The sequence below is a fragment of the Lipotes vexillifer genome, unplaced genomic scaffold (genome assembly GCF_000442215.2).
Source record: "Lipotes vexillifer unplaced genomic scaffold, Lipotes_vexillifer_v1.1 scaffold502, whole genome shotgun sequence".
Taxonomy (NCBI): domain Eukaryota; kingdom Metazoa; phylum Chordata; class Mammalia; order Artiodactyla; family Lipotidae; genus Lipotes; species Lipotes vexillifer.
The window spans coordinates 77,280-102,341 of NW_006784433.1; the positions used below are offsets into that span (position 1 = coordinate 77,280).

At 37.8% G+C, this 25,062-nt stretch overlaps 1 protein-coding gene across 1 annotated transcript in view; it reads left to right on the plus strand.

Annotated features, from left to right (window-relative positions):
- The first annotated feature begins 2,562 nt into the window (after window positions 1-2,562).
- Window positions 2,563-25,062, plus strand: part of KHDRBS2 (KH RNA binding domain containing, signal transduction associated 2) — a 721,580-nt gene continuing 699,080 nt past the window's right edge. Inside the window, exon 1 of the mRNA XM_007456845.1 lies at window positions 2,563-2,906. Coding sequence (XP_007456907.1) covers window positions 2,816-2,906 — 91 coding nt within the window. The 5' untranslated portion in view covers window positions 2,563-2,815. The remainder of the gene's footprint in view (window positions 2,907-25,062) is intronic.

The following is a 25,062-nucleotide window of genomic DNA, read 5'->3' on the forward strand; positions in this document are numbered from 1 at the left end:
CCTATCAAACTACCACTGGAATTTTTCACAGAACTAGAACAAAAAATTTCACAATGTGTATGGAAACACAAAAGATCCCCAATAGCCAAAGCAATCTTGAGAACAAAAAATGGAGCCGGAGGATTCAGGCTTCCTGACTTCAGAATATACTACAAAGCTACAGTCATCAAGACAGTATGGTACTGGCAGAAAAACAAATATATACATCAATGGAACAGGATAGAAAGCCCAGAGATAAACGCACACACATATGGTCACCTTATCTTTGATAAAGGAAGGAAGAATATACAGTGGAGAAAAGACAGCCTCTTCAATAAGTGGTGCTGGGAAAACAAGACAGGCACATGTAAAAGTATGAAATTAGAACACTCCCTAACACCATACACAAAAATAAAATCAAAATGGATTAAAGACCTAAATGTAAGGGCAGACATTATCAAAGTCTTAGAGGAAAACATAGGCAGAACACTCTATGACATAAATCACAGCAAGATCCTTTTTGGCCCACCTCCTAGAGAAATGGAAATAAAAACAAAAATAAACAAATGGGACCTAATGAAACTTCAAAGGTTTTGCACAGCAAAGGAAACCATAAACAAGACCAAAAGACAACCCTCAGAATGGGAGAAAATATTTGCAAATGAAGCAACTGACAAAGGATTAATCTCCAAAATTTATAAGCAGCTCATGCAGCTTAATAACAAAAAAAGAAAAAACCCAATCCAGAAATGGGCAGAGGACCTAAATAGACATTTCTCCAAAGAAGATATACAGATTGCCAACAAACACATGAAAGAATGCTCAACATCATTAATCATTAGAGAAATGCAAATCAAAACTACAATGAGGTATCATCTCCCAACAGTCAGAATGGCCATCACCAAAAAATCTAGAAGCAACAAATGCTGGAGAGGGTGGGGAGAAAAGGCAGCACGCTTGCAAGGTTGGTGGGAATGTAAATTGATAGAGCCACTATGGAGAACAGTATGGAGGTTCCTTAAAAAACTAAAAATAGAACTACCATAGGACCCAGAAATCCCACTACTGGGCATATACCCTCAGAAAACCATAATTCAAAAAGAGTCATGCTCCAAAATGTTCATTGCAGCTGTATTTACAATAGCCGGGACATGGAAGCAACCTAAGTGTTCATCAACAGATGAATGGATAAAAGAAGATGTGGCACATATATACAATGGAATATTACTCAGCCATAAAATGAAACGAAATTGAGTTATTTGTAGTGAGGTGGATGGACATAGAGTTTGTCATACAGAGTGAAGTAAGTCAGAAAGAGAAAAACAAATACCGTATGCTAACACATATATATGGAATTAAAAAAAAAAAAAAAAAGAAAAAAGAAGGTCATGAACAACCTGGGGGTAAGACGGCAATAAAGACACAGACCTACTATACTAGAGCATGGACTTGACGATATGGGGAGGGGGAAGGGTAAGCTGCGACAAAGTGAGAGATTCAGATGGACATATATACAATACCAAACGTAAAATAGATAGCTAGTGGGAAGCAGCTGCATAGCACAGGGAGATCATCTAGGTGGTTTTTGACCACCTAGAGGGGTGGGTTAGGGAGTGTGGGAGGGAGGGAGACGCAAGAGGGAACAGATATGGGAACATACGTATATGTATAACTGATTCACTTTGTTATAAAGCAGAAACTAACACACCATTGTAAAGCAATTATACTCCAATAAAGATGTAAAAAAAAAAACTAAATAAAGAAGAAAGGGGGAAATTGGAGCAACCGTAGTTACCTGTTTCCTAGTCTCTTCCTTCTTCCACATATTTACCTAATTCCTTCACAAACTTATTATGTTGCTTTTTAGTTTTAAAATTCAGCCACCTGCCAGAATCCCTCCCAAAGATAGGGATTGGGGGAGGGGGCATGGATGGAGGACAACCAGAACTATGTCAATACCCCAATGATTGCACAGGGGAGGCGTGTTGCTGTGCAAGAATATAGCCCGGGAGCCGCTTTATTTGTTTATCAATGAACATTCTACTGCGTCCCTGCGATGTAGGTCAGGCTCATTGGAAATACCAGCCACCGATCACATGCAGTCTTCATTATATTTCCAGGCCGGTGCACAGCTGATTCCTGCACACTGGAGTGCGTAAGAGCTGCAGGACGGAGAGGAGACACCTGTGCCTTAGCGACGCAGGTAAAGTCCCATCTACCTTCCCGAGGCTTTCCCGAGGGCTCTCCCATTCCCTCCGCGCGCCCTCCTCATCCCCATCTGCCCTCCTGTCTTGGACCCCAGCTTCTCTGTTCAACCGGTGCTTTTCCCGCTCTCTCTCGGCACCTCAGCAGAAGACAAGGAGGGCTCCACATAACTGGGCATGCCTAATAACCAGGGAGGGCTCTGGCTACGAGAAGAAAGCGCTTGCACCTTCCGCGCTGCCCTCCCCTCTCCTGCTACCTCCTGCCACTCAGGTGACCCGACTTGCGGCGAGGTCCAGTGAGGGCCCGCGGCCTCGCGGGGCCCCGCCTCTCGCGGACCCTCGCCAATCAGCGTTGGGCGGAGGCGGGACGCTCCCTGTGCCCGCCTCTCCAGTTCAGGCTGCTGGTACGAGCTGGGCTGGGCGTGAGCGAGGGACCGAGGCAGGACGGGTTGGGAGGCGCGGGGCCGCGCAGCCCGACGGCGGGGGCGGGGGCGGCGCGGGACCGGAGAGGGCGCCAGACCCCGAGCCGCGGCGGAGGGGGAGGCGGGAGGCGGGCGAGCAGGGCTACCGGAGACCTACGTCCGAGCGCGCGGAGCCCTGCGCCTGGCCGGGGTCGGTCCGAAGTCCGCGCTATGAAAGAGGAGAAATACTTGCCTGAGCTGATGGCAGAAAAAGATAGCCTGGATCCATCTTTTGTGCACGCCTCGCGCCTGCTAGCCGAAGGTAGGACTTGTTCCCCAGCAAGCTGGCCCCTGTCACCGCGGCGGGGTTCGGGGAGCGGAGTTGGGGAGGACGCCCGTCTCCTTCGCGGAGACTGTCCCCTAAGGTGCTCGACCAGAGCTACGGACAGAGCAGGTCCTCGGGCGGTGGATGCTCGCTCCCTCCCTCCCTCCGCAGCTGAATTTGGGGAGCCCGGAGCTGTGAGCTCTGTGGCGGTGGAGACGTGCCCTGTTAGAATCTTTGATGGAGAGACGTGAGGAGCTACGCTCTCCACGGGGATATTTTCACTCCGCAGAGGGAAGGGAAATCAATTTCGAGTGAATGGTGATCAATGTAGTGTTTTAACAGCTTCTTTGCTACAAATCAGCATTTCTTTTTCTTTTCCTTTCTTTCTTTCTCTTTCTTTCTTTCTTTCTTTCTTTCTTTCTTTCTTTCTTTCTTTCTCTTTCTTCTGCTTGGGAAACGATTTTGATGTTCTTTAGTCTAATTACAGTCTTTCCTATGGAAAGTCAGAATTAACCTATATTAAATTCTGCGTGTTAATGTTTGTGGACGTGGAAGAGGCTAAAGTGCTTATCAGTTTATTTGAAGTGTGATGATTGCGTGTTCTGGGAGATGCTGATCTCTGGGAACGCTCCACAATTGATCACCTGTTTTACCAAGTGTGCATTTTCTTTTGTGTACCTGTAATGTTAAAAGAGATTTCATTCCCAGAGGAACAGAAATGTCGTCTTTTGCGTTCTTTTGAAAGGTCGTTTAAACACACACACACACAGGCACACGAACATGAACTTTTGTATGACAGAAGTATTAACCAAATTACTTCATTTATCTTGAAATAATGCCGTCTAACTGCTAAAGGTATTCAAGATATTTGTAGCAGTCTACACCTGTCTTTTTAAAAACAACTCCAGATTTTTTTTTTCTTGATGAATGCCTCGTTAATAATAAACTGCTTCATCATCAAATTGACTACAGTGCAGTTTTGTAGCTTAGGTTCTTATGAACTTACCTATAGTAAAACTAAAAGTAACAACTTTCTCTTCCTCAGCCCTTAAGCATTAAAGGAAATGTTTTCTTTTTCAAGATTTACTTGTACATAGAAGGAAAAATTCTAATCCTCCATGTATGAGTCAAATAGTCATTAGGTTTATTTAAATGTTTTATTGATGGATTATTATTTACAACAATAAAGTGTCAGGTGTTTTTTCTATTTTGTATACTAAGTAATTAAGAAAAGCTTTATAATCGAAATATTGAATGTGTGAAACAACTAAACTGTTTTTCAAGGAACAAGTTTGGTTTTATGGAGGATTTAGGACAGAAAATGCAATCATGCTTACTACTTTCTTGGTTACTGTATGAAAAAAATAAATAGAACCTAAAGTTGAAGATGAAAGTCAATTAAAAAATTAAACTCTCCCTCTATTAAAAAATAAAGATAACTACATAAAAATAATAGGAATATTGTAAATTAATGGGTAAATGATTAAGATTGTTCAAAATGATTAAAAATGCGGTTAAAAGTCTTCTTAAATCATTTACTTCAATATATTTTCCAGAAGTGTCTTCATTTAGCTGATAATGCTTTAAAATGGAAAAAAGTTACAAATTGATCATTTTCTCAGACCTGCTAATTGGACTTCTTTTGGGGACAGCAGACTTGATTAATTCATCAGTCATTAATGAGAGTTAGTGTACTGAAAACTGCCAAACTACAGCAATGCGTGTGAGGAGCCCTAAATAGAGAGTGCAAGTATTTCTGCAGCTGGTAAAAGAGTCAGAGAAGGCTGTGCACCTGGTTCCTTAACATTTTATTTTTCTCAGGAACTTCGTTTCTTGATACTTAGGAACATGTTCCTATGTACTTTGTAATTTAATTTTTTCCCAGTAGGGGGAAGCATGTTCTGCTTTTATAAAGAATTAGGAGGAAAAAGCTCCTAAATAGAGAGAAAAACATCTAAGTAAGAAACAGAGAGAGGTGTCCAAATTTCAGAGGAAACATAATGAGGAAAAGAGGATGGAGGAGGTGATGATAATAATCTTGAGTATATAAAGAGATAAGCCAAAAGAAACACAAGACTTAAATTCTCTAATTGTACCTGAGGCTCTTTATGTGTGCTTATTGAGGAGTGTCCTTTTGAATCTCTAATAAACCTTAACATACATTTTACATTATAGATCTTTCATTATCTTTTCAAAGGCCATCTGCCTAGATTCTTAAGTCTTGTTTCGGATATCTGTAGGAGAGTGTTGTTGAGATAATTTTATTTCTCACCCCTGGAAATGTACTGATTGAAGGCAGCGGCTATAAATAAACCTGACACAGATGTTCATTTGGAAAGAAGGTGCTCAGTGAAGTACATTTCAGTCAGCACTGTGCAGACCATCTCAAGACTGAGTGAGTAATAAAAATGATCCAGATGATTCAGTTCTTCGGAATGATTTTCTGGAAGCTAATACATACAAGGGCAGTGATGTAAACCAATGAGCTTTCCCAGTGATTTATTTTGATTTTTTGATTGGTGGTAGATGCAAATCAGTGCTCAATTGTGACTACTTCACTTAGAATTGAAGGCCATAGGATTAAAAGTGCTAGTTTGTTGGTTATTTTGTTATTTTTGTTGTAGTTTGTTATTTCACTTGTTCCTGCTGTGTACTTTCAGTAGGAATGATTCTGAGAAAGTTAAAGGAAGAGCCCAAACATTTTATATATTGTGTTGTTACTTAGAAAAATCTTGAATAATATGGTTTGAAGAGAATAATATGTTTGAGCAGTTAAAAGAATTTTCTTCTGTGATGATAATATTGTTAATTACCTATTTGTATGGAAGGTGCTTTGGAGTATGATAAAACAGCAAATTCAGCATGATTCTTGAAGTTCCACTCAGCCTCTGAATTTGCTTGCCAGATGAAATTAGACGAGGTTATTTATATCTGTGATACTGCTGGGAAGTGCACTAATCTGTGAATCCAGATACCTGGATTTTAATTCCACTTTTGCCTAAACTGAATCTTGTTAAATTTCCCTTCCCTAGGCCAGTCTCTCAAATTGAGGAGTTAGACTAGATTTCTTTGTAATTCTAATGAAGTCTGGGACTACTGCTGATGCAAAGGAGTGGTGTTTGTGTATTCAGAATACCAAAATCAGTGGCTGAATATTTTGGAAACTTTTTTCATTCCTTCTTAGTTTAATGATTAATAATACATTTATTGCATTATAATGCAATTTGAAGCATAAACATTATTTTGGGCACTGGGGACAGATTTACATTTACTGAACCATTCTCAAGGCTTGGGAGGTAAAAATGTATATGCATGGAAATATTCTTGTTTGCAGTAAAGCATGCCTGTCTGCTGACAGACATAGATCTGTTCAAATTTATAGATTCAATTATGGCAATTCCATACCTTTAGGAAGATTAATAAATTCTTGTCCAATTGAGAGTGTTTTGGGTTCTCTGGCTGGCAAGATTTCCTAACCTGAATTATTCAAAAATATTGGTAGATTCATCATTGTTTTGGTTGACTCATCATATGATGAAGTCAAATATTGCCAAATATCCCAACAGTTCAAATGATTTTTAAAAAACTCTGGGTGCTTTTTTCAAATTTTGGTGAAAAGCTTGCCCTTCCATCTAGGATTGGCCTGTTTGCAGGTGTGGATGAATGAGAGGAACATGGATTAATAATTTATCACAAATGCTGACTTGTAGTGATATAACTACATTTAAATTTTCAGTAAGGATCATTTTTAAACTCAGAATGTGTTCCTTGAAATATTTTCCATAAAACATGGTGAGTTCTTAAGTTAAAGAAAGGTATTGGTATAATTTCTAAAACCAACTTCTGATAAAAAATAGTATTCATGTGACTTTTCCTTTGATTGATGTAATCTCTTTTCTCTCCCAATAAATTTGGGATAATCTTATTTATGTTTCTTAAATAAAAATAAAAATTGGCAAAAACCCCCTAAGTTAAAGGTATCTTTGATCTGCAGTTAAAACACGTTTATCATATAGTGGAGAAATTCTGCTTTAGCAAACAAAACACTTGGGATGGAGTGTTGACATCCCTGCCAACTGTGAAATAAAGGATATTTCATTTATTTCCTTTCTGATTCTCAGTTTCTTCACCTGTAAAACAGCAAAACGAATATCCACCAGCCAGAGTTCTTTTAATGTTAAAAAATGCTGTTTGTGACTATGTAAGCTGTATTTTAAAATAGGAATATTTGTACAACTAAAACAAAAACATAAGCAGAAATTCTACAAATATAAGATGATGTTTTTAAGGTTTTCCTTAATGTTTTAATGGCATTGTGGACTTGACCTCAACTTGAAGCTTGATTTTGTAATAAAATGAGCACTGACTTAACTCTCTGAATCACTGCTGAGTGAAATTTGAACTCATACACCAAATTATGAAATAAATTATCTTATAAAAGATGATTCCAATGAGAGATTTTAAAATATCGTGTTCCCTCCGTCAGTGGTCGCTTGCCCGTGTCTGACTTGAGCCCAGGACCTGGGTCTCTAGAGGCTCATTCCGCACGTGCTTGGCCTTCTCATCAGGCCACATGTCCGTCACTCTGGGCAGCTGGCTGCATCCTCCTTTTCATCAAGGGAAGTGGATCTCTGTCTTCCGAAGTTCTTCAACCTCCTACCACTTAAAAAATTCCATACTCCTTTCATTCCCAGAAGGTGAAATTAATTTTTTTGTTCAAGGCTGACTTGTTCACAGCATCCTTAATCCCAGCACCCATCATCCCCTCCAGGTCTGGCCTATTATTATATCCTTTCTTCAGTAGTTCCAATGTCTTCCTCCCCAGCTTTCCTTGGAGCAGCCTATAAACATGATTCAATCGGAATCACTTAAAAAAAAATAGAATACTTGTTTCACTTGCTGAAAGTAATAAAAATAACCTCTCTTGACAATTTTTCTCCTTTGTTTCCTTCAAGTTTCTGATGCCATGAGTCCATACAGCTGCTTACTTTCTCAGTTTACCTTCCATAGGTCCTCCATCTCGCTGCAGTCCTCATCATTGTCTTGAAACCAGAGGCTCCAGTGAGAATCATCTAATTGCCCAATCCAGTAAAATGTGTCTGACCTCTCATCAGGGCGCTTGGCTGCATTTTCCACTATTGTTCTTCTCCCAATTTCTTGGCTTCTCCCTTGGTTTACAAGCAGTACACACTGTTGGTTTTTCTCTTCTGTCTCTCTTACCAGTGCTCACCATCCTCCCTCTCTCTCCTCCCTACCCCAACACACACACCCTGTCAAGAGTGGTTCATTCAAGACCAGAGTATGACCATGTCACACCTTTAAATGCTATTGTCATAGACAGGCCACCTCTGACAGCAGGCCAGCAGAGGGAGGGGATGCTGCCTGCCTGGATGCTTCTGGGGCAGGGAGAGGGAGGGAAGGGCCCCTTGTTGCTGTTCCCATGTGGTCTTTAGTGACACCGAGAGGGGTGGGGAGGAGTTCCAGCAAGAGTGAAAGATTCTCTGACACCCCCTGGCTTGGAGGGGGAAGGATGCATTGGTCCTGCTCCTGAGGGTGGACATCCGGGTCTCCACGTGGCCTCTGTCCCCACTGCCGGTGGTACGGAAGTGCTGTTGCCTATTCAGTCCCCCTGCCTCCCCCCAGAGGGAAGGAGTGCCCCTTCACAGTGGAGGGAGGCTGGACGCCCAGGCTCCCTATTTAATTTTTCTTGATGGGGGTGAGCCTGAGACACCGTTTTTTGGGTTTTGTTTTGTTTTCTGTGTTGTTTGGCTGGGGAAGGATGTTTGTTGTCTAAAAGTTTTCTGTCTTGCAAGGTTGCCCTCTTTCTAGTCCTGTGGCCGGAGAGAGCAGGCTTTGCTTGAGCCTTTTTTTTGGTCTCCTTCTGTTAATGGTCCTGGGTTTCCAACCTTTCCAGCTGCCACTTTGGCATATATGAAACACAAGAAAAACTAGCAAAACCACTGCCTGAGTCATATGGTACCCAGCCAGGCTGCCTTCTTCCTGACCCCTTCTGCAAAGTCTTCTGTGTTTATTTTATATATAATATCCAGTCTCCATTCATTTGTGTTTTAATTTATTTCTTTATAAGATTTTCTTTTGAAGGCAGGTTCAGTCTTGTACATTAATATTTCATTAATTATGTAAGAATGAGCATGACCAGGATAAATCCATCTGGATAATGGACACAATATCTTATCAATTTTTTTGGTTTCTATTAAGTATACAATCTAGATTGGAGCTCTGTGTTCCCATTGCAGCTGTAGAAGGAGGGAAGTTTTAGAGATGGTTTTTAGAAACCCTTGGAGATGACTCTAGTATCACCAGCCTTTCCTATGTCCTTATTTTTTGAACATTTGATTTGATCCCTTTTCTTGTCTGAATTATAAGAAATGTAGTTTAATCGGAATTATATCCTGACACCAGTTGGTTTCTTTAAAGCTATAAACAGTGTAAAACTTAATATATTAATAGATTGTAATATGATCCTTTTCTTACAGAAATGGTGAATTTCAATAAAATAAGTATGATATAGAAATATATATATTTTTAAAAATAATAGAGTACTGGTTAATAGCTGATCTCCCAAAGGAATGTTAGCAGATACCCATGTTATATGACTTCTTCATTTTCTCCAGAGGAGAGTTCTGAAATAACCGCATGTTTTATTTGTCAAAAAGTTGAGAGGTCACAGCCAAGTATCTTGTTGCACAATTATTTTTAACTGTTTTGGGAAGCAAATCATTTGTAGCATATCCTCCATTGCTTACCTTACTCTCAGGAGCACTATTTCCAAAAGATTTTTGCGGTAGAGAGAGATACTAAACATTCAAGAACACCTGAATGACAAAGTTTTCCGTCCTTTACTATAGATGAACCTGTAGTTTAGCTACAGTTTGGGGGATGAGTTCTGTGGGGCAAGGACTCAGTGATCTTTGACTATGTGATTGCACGTGCCCTTGAATGTGAGTTGGTAACACCGGTCCTCAATATGTGTTATTGGTATATGAAGAGGTATCAGATGTTTATTAGTTTTTAACAGTATACATAAGATATAAATAACAGTGCATGGTAAGAGCTGCTGGGGTTTACAGACTGCTGGTGTCACAGAGATTCCAAGGAGGTCACCGTGATTGTAGATCTTCATTCTCGTGGTCACTCTGTCAGCATTGGTGAGGAGATACTCCTTGTCACGCAGTGTACTGGATGCTGACACGCCTACCACAATGCATCCACTCGCCAGTCCTATGAGATAGTTACTAGCATTACCCTATTTTACAAATGAGAAAAATTAAGAATTAGAGAAGTTAATTTATCTCAGATCACACAGCAAATAAATTATAAAGCTGAAAGCCAGGCTTTCTTACCCAGAGACAGGTGTACAGGTTACAGCATCCTGTCTCCTGTGGGAGACACTGCTTCAGGCAGGCTTTGCAGGAAGTTCAGATATTAACATGCAAAGTACTTTGAGGAGATCAGCGTGGTGGTCATCATTCACTTCTGAAATATGTTCCTGAATGCAAGTATCATATGAATTCTTCCGTAGCATCTTTAAATAAGTATAGTATATAAAAGTCAAATACATTTATAAATGGGGAAAGTTTCCTTAGTACAGAATTGGGTTAAGGATTATCGAGGGAGCCTACATCGACTGTTGTTTATGAGGGAGTTTATTTGTGAGATGGTAAAGAGCAGGAGAACACTTTTTTTCTCTTTTTTTGGATCCAAAAGAGGGATTGGAGAACTTTGTGTGATTTGCTGAGACTTTTTCTTTCCATGTTTTTTTTAAAGAGAACTGCTTATATTTGCCAAATTCTTCTAGGAAGGAAGAACAACCATTGGTCCTCTCTTGTGTCTTGAGGGAGTGTCAGTTTTGTTTAAAATTTGGGAGTTGAGCAGAGTTCACATGTGGTCAGAAACTGAGAACCCATTTCACCAGCATGGCCTGATACAAATGTTATCTGTAAGTAATGAGGCTTTAGGATTTAATTACTTTGAAACAGATTGGTCTGTATTATTACACTTTTATCAGGAATGGCACAATTGATGTCCATTTCCTTCAAAACATTGAAGATTAGATTTTACCTTCTAATAGAAAAGCAGAATGAACATGTTTTCTCTCGAGTATAGCTATTTTTAGCAGGTTCATTGTATGTCAGAAAATGATAGACCCTGATGCAACTCAGGAGACAGAGCCTCGGTGACGGAAACTCAGTAGAGGCTGAAGGAGAAGAAATCTGTTCATTTTGAGAAGAAAGGGATGACTAGAGTAATAGCTACTTTTCTTGAACATAAACTGTGGGTCATGTCCTTACATTATATCCAAAAAGGCAGGTAATATTGTCCTTATATTATGGGAAAGATAAAGATTCACATTAGAGGGTAGCCTAATCCATTTGGATTTTTTAAGTAATAAATCAGAGGTTAAGTAAATGTCCAACTATAATGTGAAAGTCTCAAAAAGCAACCATTAAACATTGAAACACTAAACAGTATTGCAGAATATGACTGGTTTAAGGAAATACCAAGATCTTGCTTTGAAAAACTTTTAGGAGAGTTAAATACCTGTTACTAGAGAATTTGTTTCCTTTAAAATAATTTCCTTTAGGAAATTTAAGGAATTTGATTTTTAGAAATTTGATTTACATGTAGCAATACACTCATTGTATAAAAGAAGACTATAAAATGAAAACAGTAACATGAATACATAACAGAACACAGTTCTCACTGTATATTTAGGCGTGTAAATGTGAGTGTTAAATTAATTATCATCCATATCTCCATATAGTCTGTTTTTCTTCTTAGAAGCCAAAAACTAGAAGCTGCCTTTTAATCCATCTAAGATCTGGTGCAAGAGGGGGCCTTTAAGGAATTGTGTGAAGATGAAAGTCATTTGATGTGCTGAGGCAGATGGCAATTTGTTATATGCAATTGTTTTCGAATGGACTTCATGAGGATAGATGACTCTGTAGTAAGCTAGTATTCTGAAATTAGTGAAAGATTGGAAATTATATCATATCCATATAAGGAAAATCTGGTAGAAGAAAGTGTTATGATAATTAAAAGCCATTTAATGGAATTAGATGAGGTGATAAGTATTTGGAATGAAGTACAATAAGACAAATGGTTTCTCTTTGAGTAAAATGAGCAGACTGTGTGTGTGTGTGTGTGTGTGTGTGTGTGTGTGTGCGCGTGTGTGTGTGTGCATGTGTGTGTGTGTGTGTGTGTGTGTGAAGCATATACAAAACAGGTGATAAATGAGAAACAGTACAGACTTGGTCCAGTTGGTTGCTATTATCTGTACTCTGTATTACTATCTGAGACCTACTTTTAGGTAGAGGAGAGGACAGTTACAGGCAATTAAATACGCAATCTGCATAGGATCTGAGAAATGCAATGACAAGGCAAATAGATGATGCTTTAGGAGCCCACAGAGATCATGGGCAGCCTCAGTGGGAAGGGCCACGTTAGTTGAGATCTAACACAGAAGTAGATTCAGTGAAGAATGCATTATAGTATGGGAGAATGATACATGGATACAGCGAACATCTCCAAAGCCTGAAAAGAAAGAGAACATTTTTTTGAATAGGTAGAAGTTAAGTGTGACATTATGATTTACAAAAAAATATATATATATATATAATCATCTTACCTGTTTCTGGCCAGAGCTCCTAAAACTCTTGGAATTTCCCTAAGTGAAGAGAGATGTAAAGGTGTCTTTTGTAATGTAAATAAGGTGACTTTTTGAAAAGCCCCTAGGTAACTTAAAGATGGGGGCTGGTTGCCAGGGAACCCAACTGGTAATCAGAGGGTAGGAACTTTCAGTCCTACCTCTCCTTCCCACCCCCCAGACCTTTGGGGAGAGGGGCTAGAGCTTGAATCAGTTGCCAGTCGCCAGTGATTTAATCAATCATGCCTATGTAATGAAACCTTGATAATAACATAGAAGGACTGGATTCAGATTTCTTCCAGATTGGTAGCACGTGGAGATCTGGGGAGAATGCTGAGCTCTGAAAAGGCTTGGAAGCTCTGTGCTCTTTTCCAGACCTACTCTGTGCATCTCTTCCACCCGGCTGTTCCTGAGTGTATCACTCTGTAATAAACAGATGTTCTAGTAAGTAAGATGCTTCTCTGAGTTCTGTGAGCTTCTCTAGCAAATTAATTGTCCCCAAGGAGAGGGGCGACCCTGGAAACCTCTGGTTTACAACCAGTAGGTTAGAAGTACAGGTAACAGCGTGGACTTGCAACTGTCATCTGAAACACAAGAAAGGGGTCGTTGGAAATGGGTCCAGGAACCAAACAGATTAAATATGCTTGGAAAATACAGTAAAAGAGAAAGCATGTAGAAAAGTGGGTCTAAAGAGAGTGGCTTATCACACATGTCTTGTAAACTATGTTAAGAAATTTGGACTTGTCGACTGTAAAAACTGCACAGTCTTAAAGAACATTTATATAAAGTTGAAGAAAGAAGTGATTTATGATGATAGAAATCAGAATAGTGGTTGCCAAAGGAATGCAGAGTCATGGTAAAGCTGTATAAGGAGAGTCTCTGGGCTGATGGAAATATTCTCTATTCTTGTCAAGAGCCCTGCATATACAGCTTATAAAGTTATCACAACTCATCAAATTGTAAACCTAAAAAACTACATTTCACTATTCATAAGATTTGCCTCAATTTTTTTTAAAAAAACAAAGTGGAGTAAAGAAAAGAATCTTCATTGATTTCTGTTGTTGGATAAATACTGCAGGTAAACTTGCAGAGGATTCATGAGATGATTGATGATTAATCCATGGTATAGTTGACAAGAGCCTGTATCATAGATGAGGAAGCAAAGGCTCAAACAGATTTAGAAATTGGCCCAGAGTCACAAAGCAGCCAAATGGCAGATCTAGGATTCAAACACTAGTGTTTTGACATCACCTACTGTGTTCTTTCTATTATAACAGTAGCTCTCAAATAATTTTTATCACATTCCAGGGTAAGAAATACCACACACACACACACACACACACACACACACACACACACAAATAAATGTTTCATAAAGTAATGCTTAACCTTAAAATAAATAAAGTTTTGCATATGCAAATGTCTTCTTTCAGATCCAACATAGTTAATATTTCCTCCAGTGCCAAAACAAATCTTGGAAAGATAATACATACATCTTTTCACACTATAATGTCACTTAGTGTGGAGAAATGCTCATAATACAAGCTTAAAGGATCTAAATGTCCAGCACATTCTGGTGCTAATCTCATGCTCACTGTGGATCACTGATCAGAATGGAGGCAGTAAATTTCTACATTGACTGTAGAATCACAAATTCATGGGGAAAATGTATCAAGGTGTCAGTGGTCAACAAAATCACATGTGACCACAAGTCCTAAGAACCCACAAAGAAAAAAGTAGGTGCATGAGATAGATGTGGGATTAGGAAAGACTCAGAAGCTCAAAGAGTATGCACTCTTCCTCCTTCTTAAGTTCAACATAGTCTTGAAAGTTATCCATGTTGCTACATTTATCAATAGTTTATTTTTCCTTGCTGAGTAATGTTCCATTGTATCAATATCTCACAATTTGATTATCCAGTCTCTTGTGAATGGGCATCTGGGCTGTTTTCAGGGATAGCTTATTATGCTTATTATGAATAGGTTGCTATGAATGTTAATGTGCAAGATTTTTGTGGACATGCATTCTCTTTACATAAAACAGAATTGCTGGGTCTTAGAATGTGTGTGTGTGTGTGTGTGTTGTGTGTGTTTTGTGTGTGTGTGTGTGTGTGTATGTGTATATATGTGTATATATGGTAAGCCTTGTTTATATTATATGGGATTGCAAAATAATTTCCTAAAGTGGTTGCACTGTTTTATCTCTCACCAACATTGTATGAAAACTCTGGTTGTTCTACTTGCTTGCCAGTACCCGAAGTTCTCAGTCTTAACAACAGCTATTCTAGTATTTCAAGTGGTAACTTATTGTAGTTTTTGTTTGTTTGTTTGTTTGAATCTTTTTAAAATTTTATTTTTTATTGAGGTATAGTTGATTTACAATGTTGTGTTAGTTTCTGATGTATAGCAAAGTGATTCAGTTATTTTTATATATTTTTTTGATTTTTTTTTCTATTATAGGTTATTACAAGATACTGAGTATAGTTACCTGTGCTATACAATAAGTCCTTGTTGGTTATCTATTTCATACATAGTAGTGTGTATATGTTAATCCCAAACTCCTATTTTATCCCCCCCTTTCCCCTTTTAATATTCAATTCCTTGATGATTAATGATGTTGAATATGTTTTCAAATGCTTTTTGGCCATTTGTATCTGTTATCTTACTTGAAACAATTGGTTAGAATGTTGACAAACTTTTAATTGGGTTGTTGGTCTTTTTATTGTTGGTGGAGTAATTTGTATATTCTGGATTTGCATCCTTTGTGAAGTATACATACTGCAAATATTTTCTCCCAATATGTGGCTTGGCTTTTAATTTTCTTAAGTGTCTTTTGAAGAGCAGAAGTTAATTTTTTTCTGAAGTCTAATTCATTGTTTTTTTTTCCTTATACTTAGTGTTGTGTCCTCCCTAGGAAATCTTTGCCTACCTCAAAGTCACAAAGGGTCTTCTCAATATTTTTTTCTAGAGGCTTTATGGTTTTAGCTTTTAAGTATAGGTTTATGACACATCTAGAGGTAACTTTTGTATATGGTGTCAAGATAGGGTCAAAGTTCTTATTTTTTTTTAAGATTTAAATATTCAGTATCATTAACTGAAAAAAATTTTTTTGCTCATTATCATGTTTAAAGTGTTAAAAGATATAGTATAGTGTTTAAGCACATAAAATATAGAGAAATAAAGATCATAGTGTCTAAGTATATGTGAACTGTCTGCAATATTGACCCTCAGTATGTTTGTTCCAATACAAAGGGAACAATGGCTGCCTTAGAATGATTAAGCATGACATGTTTTTGGACTGCTTTAAAATTATATATAGCTATATGAATTTTTTGCCATTTCCTCAGAATTTAGAACATAATCTTTTAAGAATATTATGAATACACTTTCTTACTGTAACTGAGGAGGAGACTAGCTATCCCAGAGGCCTTGAAGTTTACTGACTATGACAAGGATAGCATTCTTTCAATAAAGAAGTAAGGTACTTGCTGCTACTCAGCAGTAGTGATATCTAGTAAAATTTGAACTATTGCCCTGTCCTCACTAGCAAAGTAGGTTCTAGAATCACAAAATAGTGCATAAGGTAGATGCATTAAACATTTTATTTTTTAAAAAGACCATATAATTTTAGATAGTAGGTTATATGCTTTTTCTATTTTTGCAGGTAAAAAATATATTGTACAGAAACAATACACTGTACAGAATTGACAAATCTACCCTGGGTAAAATAGGTACACCTGCAGATGAACAACTGGGACCAACATCTCCATCCACAGTGATAGCCCATTGATACCTCTTGATCATCAGTGGCATATTAAGCGATAGCTTCGCAATTACCCTGAAATGTGACATAGTTTTGGAAACTGCCCGAGGGCATAAGTGACTGGTGACTTTAGATTAATCCCTAAAGCACAGGTACCATACCACTATGACTTCGTAAACACACAGGTGCCCATCGTGTCAACACTAATAGCCAAAAAGGTTTAATGATCCAGACTGACACAGTACATCAGTGCTGGATTCTGACAAGGTAATTCTTGTAGGAGTGTGTTTATACAGGCAGTAAGGCTACTCCCTGAAGGAAAATGGTTGTGTTCTAGGTTTTAGAAATAGGGATGTAGTGGGCAATTTCTGCTTGGATCTGGAAAAGAAGTAAAATGAATTTACATGCCATCAAGTGAGAGAGCCTTGTGAATTACTGAAGTCTGTTCCTGTGAGGGTATTTAAAACCTCCTATAGAAAATTGAGAAAAGGAAAAATAACTATTTTGTTTTTCTCAAAAGATATATGTTGATACTTCCTTGGAAATGGAAGTTTGGATTAGATGATTTATGAATATCAATTTTATCTCATTTTAAAAATTTCATAGTATCGGACAATAATTCTTTATTTACCATAAAGGCAAACTGCTTTTGAAATTTGTCTGAACATGAAATGTTAGAGTGTATGATTTATGTTAAATAATAGTTTATAGATATATTTAAATCCCTGAAAGAAAATGTATTTTTTATATATGTATCAGACTTTCACAGTATTAGTTTTTTTTTTTTTTTTGTGGTACGCGGGCCTCTCACTGTTGTGGCCTCTCCCGTTGCAGAGCACAGGCTCCGGACGCACAGGCTCAGTGGCCATTGCTCACGGGCCCAGCCGCTCCGTGGCATGTGGGATCCTCCCAGACCGGGGCATGAACCCGTGTCCCCTGCATCGGCAGGCGGACTCTCAACCACTGCGCCACCAGGGAAGCCCCCACAGTATTAGTTTTAAGATCCACATTAGGTGAATAAGGAGAGAAAAAAATTCTCTGAAGTGTCTGATGTTTACTGTTAGTAGCTCATTTTGACCACTTCCAATTAGAAATGAAAAAATAAGTACAACTTTCTTAGATGCAATTCACTTTCTAGTTCCTGATGACTGATATCATATAACTGATGTTTCACAGGATTCTCTAAGTTTGTTTTGACCCATATTCTCTTAAACCCTGACCTGCTTCTTCAGGGCACTGAATTACTCACCCTTGTTCACTTGGCTGCTGCCAAAGGGGTAAGAGCAGCCACCCGGCTTTTTCTGGTGAGAAATTGGCATTAAAGGAAAGAGGTCACCCAGTTTGGGTTGGTTCCTGATACAGGGGGAAAGTAGACTCTGGGGTTGTAAGTCTGTTCTTCAGAACAAAACAGACTGAGGGCATTCCAAGGAGGTCTTTCCAGGGCCCCAGCTAACCTTACTTCCTTGAGAAGCCCCAGGATTTTTCCAAGATATACACTTTTCTGATAATTATTTAAGGTGGCTCTGATTGTTTTATGTTATTTGCAACCAAAATAACTTTGACTAAGAGAAAACAGAACTGATCTTAGGATAATAGCAATCTTTTTTTTTCCTCCCTCCCTCCCTTCCTCCCTTCCTTCCTTCCTTCCTTCCTTATTTCCTTTCTTCTTCCCTCCCTCCCTTCCTTCCTTATACAGCAGGTTTGTATTAGTTATCTATTTTATACATATTAGTGTATATATGTCAATCCCAATCTCCAAATTCATCCCACCACCATCACCCACACATCCCCCCATCCCCCCGCGTTCCCTCCTTAGTATCCATACATTTGTTCTCCACATCTGTGTCTCTATTTTTGCCTTGCAACCGGTTCATATGTACCATTTTTCTAGATGCCACTTATATGTGTTAATATATGATATTGGTATTTCTCTTTCTGACTTACTCCACTCCATTTGACAGTCTCTAGGTCCATCCACATCTCTACAAATGACCCAATTTTGTTCCTTTCTGTGGCTGAGTAATATTTCATTGTTCATAAGTACCACATCTTCTTTATCCATTCGTCTGTCGATGGGCATTTAGGTTGCTTCCATGACCTGGCTATTGTAAATAGTGCTGCAATGAATATTGGGGTGCAAGTGACTTCCATGACCTGGCTATTGTAAATAGTGCTGCAATGAACATTGGGGTGCATGACTTTTTTTTTTTTTTAATTTAACCTTACTTCCTATTTTAGAAAATATATTTTTTACACATAATTTAAGCAAAATGATGTAAGCAAGCATAAAAATATGAAGTTCATAGTGAGTTCACTATTTTGTTGAACAAGTAGGGTGCACAGAAAATAATGAGAAAAGAACCTGAAACTTTTCTGTCACTCGCCATTTATCTTATTCTGCAAGATGAATTTTTCCCTGTCTTTCTAGAAGAAAACTAGGATGTATTCTATATTCTTCTGATGATTATCAAATAATAAAAGAGATTTTTAGGTACTTCTAGTCCCAACCAACTCCTTGGTTGATGCCTAGATATCTGGAGGTACACCTCTAGGTGCTTTCTATTGAGGTTTCTCATCCCCTTAGCAAGCTGTCTTGAAGAGTTCTGTGCACCCCGTGCTAGCTCCCTACAGTTCATAGCTCTTACCTGGTACATGGGGTATGTGTTCTAAGCATCCTTTGCTCTGACAAACCATGGGATATGGGACCAGTCCTAACCCAGCCACCTCTCCTTCTTTCATAGCCAGTTCATTTATAAAGCATTCACATTTTTAAGTCATATTAGTTCAGAGGAAGACCCTAGTTCACTATATCTTCCAAGTTCAAGGGAACATGGGGATTTGACCCCTAGATCCCTGACAAAGGGAAGAAATTGTGCCAGGTACCAATACATTTTCCAGCTGTTATCTATTTCAAGGTTTGTCTTAACTTGATAGAACCACTTTTACCAACGGGTCCCTTCCCTAAACAGCCTGCATTAGCCAGAGGTATAAAAATGCAGCTATTTTGAGCCTCTGCAGGACACCTCTGACAAGCCATGTTGTTACAGAGCTCTTGATGGGACTGACTGAGTATTTGCAGGGCCTTCATTTCAGGATAACTTCTTCCCAGTCCTTCTTCATTTCCCTTTTCCACAAGAGTTATCCCTAACAAATATCCTGCATACGAAACTCCATCAGGGAATCTATTGCCAAGCAACCAAACCTGAGAAGTTCTGTGTGATGGTTTTACATTCATTTTGGATTTTATTGATAGCATCTATTGTTTTGAGGATCCAGATAAAATTGATACTAAGATGCTTTTCATTACTGCCGTGTGTGTGTGTACACATATATATGTATATACATACACATCACTGAAGTGTTCAAAAATTCTGTGCACTCATTTCTTGGATGGAACATAATTAAACTTATCACACCAAGTCCCCAATTTATCTGACTACTGAGCTCATGGTCACTTGCATTTAGCCCTATGTGGCACTAAATCCTTTGTACTGTATTTGCATATTTAATTTTTTTCATTTTTGATAATAGACTGCATGATGAATGATCAGTTATTTGCTTACAGTATGTGTTCAATAAAATATTTAGAGTAAATGAATAACAAATATAAAATAATTACTACGTAAGCTATTATTATGCCTTGTTAACATTATCTTTTCCTAAAAACAACAGATTATATACTATGAACACGAACTTTATAATTTTAATTTTATAACAAAAGCCTACACAACACAATACAATAAAATAATTTGATCATGTAGTTTTATCACAACTAGTTTAATAGTACATCTTCATTAACACAATTTCCTTCTTTGAACATTAACATTACCTACAATTAGCTACATTTATATTTCAAGAGATATTATGACTTTTGTAAATAATCTAATAATTACTCTATCAGTATTACTTTGGATTAATATTTAATGTTTTCTCTAAAAAGTTCTAACCTTTAAATTAGCTTTATTTTGTTTTCAGAAAAGCATACACAACAAATTCTCATGATATTCATTAGGATAGGCTAAACTGATATAAAAATGACTCAAAAGTATAATGACTTAACACAAAATTAGTTTATTTCTTATTCACATAACCATTCAAGGTTTTGTTTTTTTTTTTAAGACTTGAGGATAACTCTTTTCCAATCATTCAATCAAAACCCAGTCATTCCTTTGGGGACTCCAACAGCATCATAGGGTGTTGCCATGGAGGGTGCCTTGTTGAGATTGGCTCACCACACCCAGGTTCTAGCAGGGAAAAAAGTGAAAGATAATAACTAGGAAGGAGACTTTTTCTCTTTAAAGTCCTAGACCAGGAACACAACAAAGATCACTTTTGCTCAAATTTCATTGTTAGGAATTTAATTATATGGCCATCCCTAAACTGCAGTAGGGCTGGAAAGCATAGTCTGTTGCTGAACCAAGAAGAAGTGTATGAACAGATACCTCTACTACCAACAATCTTAGTGCTTTATAAAGTATATTTCAGAAAAGTTCAAACGTTGATAAAAGTAAGGAATATATATATAATAAACCTTATTGTATACAGTTTGAAAACATACAGCATTGTGTCAATCTTATGTAATTTAGTCTCTATCCACTTTTTAAACACAGATCTAACATTATCTCTTTTCACCCATAATACTTCTGTATCTGTCTCTAATCTTTCATGGACTTCCTTTTGAATATATCATTACTATGTAATTTCTCTCAAAAAATAATAATTTAATTATCAGCAACTAATAACAAACCCATATTTAGATTTATCTGACTGGGGAGACCAACTTTGGATATAGACTGTGAAATGGGGGTTGTTGCAGAAATTAACTCGGGATTGAGAAATGGTCACTTTGTGGCCACTTATAGAAGTTTATATATATTTGTGTATCTTGTATTCTTGCAAAGACAGACTAGCAGCATTCAGTAAACTGATGTTAAGATTCTTACAGGGAAACTGTAAGAAAAGCAGGTTCTCAGGTTCTAATTCTGGATATTTGCTTCTGTAAGTCTACGTTGAGGTCTAGGAATAATTAATTCTAACAAGTGCATGACTTTTTGAATTATGGTTTTCTCTAGGTATATGCCCAGTAGTGGGATTGCTGGGTCATACTGTAGTTCTACTATTAGTTTTTTAAGGAACTTCTGTACTGTTCTCCATAGTAGCTGTATCAATTTACATTCCTACCAACAGTGCAAGAGGGTTCCTTTTCTCCACACCCTCTCCAGCATTTGTTGTTTTTAGATTTTCTGATTATGCCCATTCTAATTGGTGTGACATGATACCTCATTGTAGTTTTGATTTGCATTTCTCTAATAATTAGTGATGATGAACAGCTTTTCATGTGCCTCCTGGCCATCTGTATGTCTTCTTTGGAAAAATGTCTTTTTAGGTCTTCTGCCCATTTTTGGATTGGGTTTTTCGTTTCTTTAATATTGAGCTGCATGAGCTGTTTATGTATTTTGGAGATTAATCCTTTGTCCATTGATTCGTTTGCAAATATGTTCTCGCATTCTGAGGGTTGTCTTTTCACCTTGTTTATAGTTTCCTTTGGTGTGCAAAAGCTTTTAAGTTTCATTAGGTCCCATTTGTTTCTTTTTGTTTTTATTTCCATTTCTCGAGGAGGTGGATCAAAAAAGATCTTGCTATGATTTATGTCCAAGAGTGTTCTTCCTATGTTTTCCTCTAAGAGTTTTATAGTGACCAGTGTTACATTTAGGTCTTTAATCCATTTTGAGTTTATTTTTGCGTATGGTGTTAGGGAATATTCTAATTTCATTCTTTTACATATAGCTGTCCAGTTATCCCAGCACCACTTATTGATGAGACTGTCTTTTCTCCATGGTATATCTTTGCCACGTTTGTCATAGATTAGTTGACCATAGGTGTGTGGGTTTATCTCTGAGCTTTCTATCCTGTTCCATTTATATATATTTCTGTTTTTGTGCCAGTACAATATTGTCTTGATCACTGTAGCTTTGTAATATAGTCTGAAGTCATGGAGTCTTATTCCTCCAGCTCCGTTTTTTTTCCCTCAAGATTGTCTTGGCTATTCGGGGTCTTTTTTGTCTCCATACAAATTTTAAGATTTTTTGTTCTAATTCTGTAAAAAATGCCATTGGTAATTTGATAGGGATTGCACTGAATCTGTAGATTGCTTTGGGTACTATAGTCATTTTCACAGTATTGAATCTTGCAATCAAAGAACATGGTATATCTCTCCATCTGTTTGTGTCATCTTTGATTTCTTTCATCAGTGTTGTATAGTTTTCTGAGTACAGGTCTTTTGCCTCCTTAGGTAGGTTAATTCCTAGGTATTTTATTCTTTTTGATGCAATGGTAAATGGGATTGTTTCTTGAATTTCTCTTTCTGAGCTTTCATTGTTAGTGTATAGGAATGCACCAGATTTCTGTGTATTAATTTTGTATCCTGCAACTTTACCAAATTCATTGATGAGCTCTAGTAGTTTTCTGGTAGCATCTTTAGGCTTTTCTGTATACAATAGCATGTCATCTGCAAACAGTGACAGTTTAACTTCTTCTTTTCCAATTTGGATTCCTTTTACTTCTTTTTCTTCTCTAATTGCCATATCTAGGACTTCCAAAAGTATGTTGAATAAAAGTGGCAAGAGTGGACATCCTTGTCTTTTTCCTGATCCTACAGGAAGCGCTTTCAGCTTTTCACCATTGAGTATGATGTTAGCTGTAGGTTTGTTTTATATGGCTTTTATTGTGTTAAGGTAGGTTCCCTCTATGCCCACTTTCTGGAGAGTTTTTATCATAAATAGGTGGTGAATTTTATCAAAAGCTTTTTCTGGAGCTATTGAGATGATTATATGGTTTTTATTTTTCAATTTATTGATGTGGTGTATCACACTAATTGATTTGTAGATATTGAAAAATCCTTGCATCCTTGGGATAAATCCGACTTGATCATGGTGTATGGTCCTTTTAATGTATCGTTGGATTCGGATTGCTAGTATTTTGTTGAGGATTTTTGCATGAATATTTGTCAGTGATATTGGCCTGTAATTTCTTTTTTTGTGTGGTATCTTTGTCTGGTTTTGGTGTCTGGTGGTGGTGGCCTCATAGAATGAATTTGGGAGGTTTCCTTCCTCTACAAATTTTTTGAACAATTTCAGAAGAATAGGTGTTAGCTCTTCTCTAAATATTTAATAGAATTCACCTGTGAAGCCATTGGGTCCTGCACTTCTGTTTGTTGGAAGTTTTTTAATCACAGGTTCAATTTCAGTGCTTGTGATTGGTCTGTTCATATTTTCTATTTCTTCCTGGTTCAGTCTTTGGATATTGTATCTTTCTAACAATCTGTCCGTTTCTTCCAGGGCATCCATTTTATTGGCATACAGTTGCTTGTACTAGTCTCTTATAGTCCTTTGTATTTCTGTGCTGTCAGTTGTTACTTTTCCTTTTTCATTTCTAATTCCACTGATTTGAGTCTTCTCCCTTTTTTTCTTGATGAGTTTGGCTAATGGTTTATCAATTTTTTTTATCTTCCTAAAGAACCAGCTTTTAGTTTTATTGACCTTTGCTATTGTTTCCTTCATTTCTTTTCTGTGTGTGTATGTTGATTAGCTCTTTTTAATTTTTTTAACATCTTCATTGGAGTATAATTACTTTACAGTGGTGTGTTAGTTTCTCCTTTATAACAAAGTGAATCAGTTATACATATACATATGTTCCCATATCTCTTCCCTCTGCGTCTCCCTCCCTCCCACCCTCCCTATCCCACCCCTCTAGGTGGTTACACACCACTGAGCTGATCTCCCGGTGCTATGCAGCTGCTTCCCACTAGCTATCTATTTTACGTTTGGTAGTGTATATATGTCCATGCCACTCTCGCACTTTGTCACAGCTTACCCTTCCCCCTCCCCATATCCTCAAGTCCATTCTCTAGTAGGTCTGTGTCTTTATTCCCATCTTACCCCTAGGTTCTTCATGAACTTTTTTTTCCCCTTAGATTCCATATATATGTGTTAGCATACGGTATATGTTTTTCTCTTTCTGACTTACTTCACTCTGTATGACAGACTCAAGGTCCATCCACCTCACTACAAATATCTCAGTTTTGTTTCTTTTAATGGCTGAGTAATATTCCATTGTATATATGTGCCACATCTTCTTTATTCATTCATCTGTTGATGGACACTTAGGTTGCTTCCATGTATTGGCTATTGTAAATAGAGCTGCAGTGAACATTGTGGTAGACACTTTTGGAATTATGGTTTGCTTAGGGTATATGCCCAGTAGTGGGATTACTGGGTTGTATGGTAGTTCTATTTTTAGTTTCTTAAGGAACCTCCATACTGTTCTCCATAGTGGCTCTATCAATTTACGTTCCCGCCAACAGTGCAAGAGTGTTTCCTTTTATCCACACCCTCTCCAGCATTTATTGTTTCCAGATTTTTTGAAGATGGCCATTCTGACCAGTGTGAGATGATATCTCATTGGAGTTTTGATTTGCATTTCTCCAGTGATTAATGATGTTGGGCATTCTTTCATGTGTTTCTTGGCAATCTGTATCTCTTCTTTGGAGAAATGTCTATTTAGGACTTCTGCCCATTTTCGGATTGGGTTGTTTGTTTTTTTGTTATTGAGCTGCTTGAGCTGCTTGTAAATTTTGGAGATTAATCCTTTGTCAGTTGTTTCATTTGCAAATAATTTCTCCCATTCTGAGGGTTGTCTTTTTGTCTTGTTTATGGTTTCCATTGC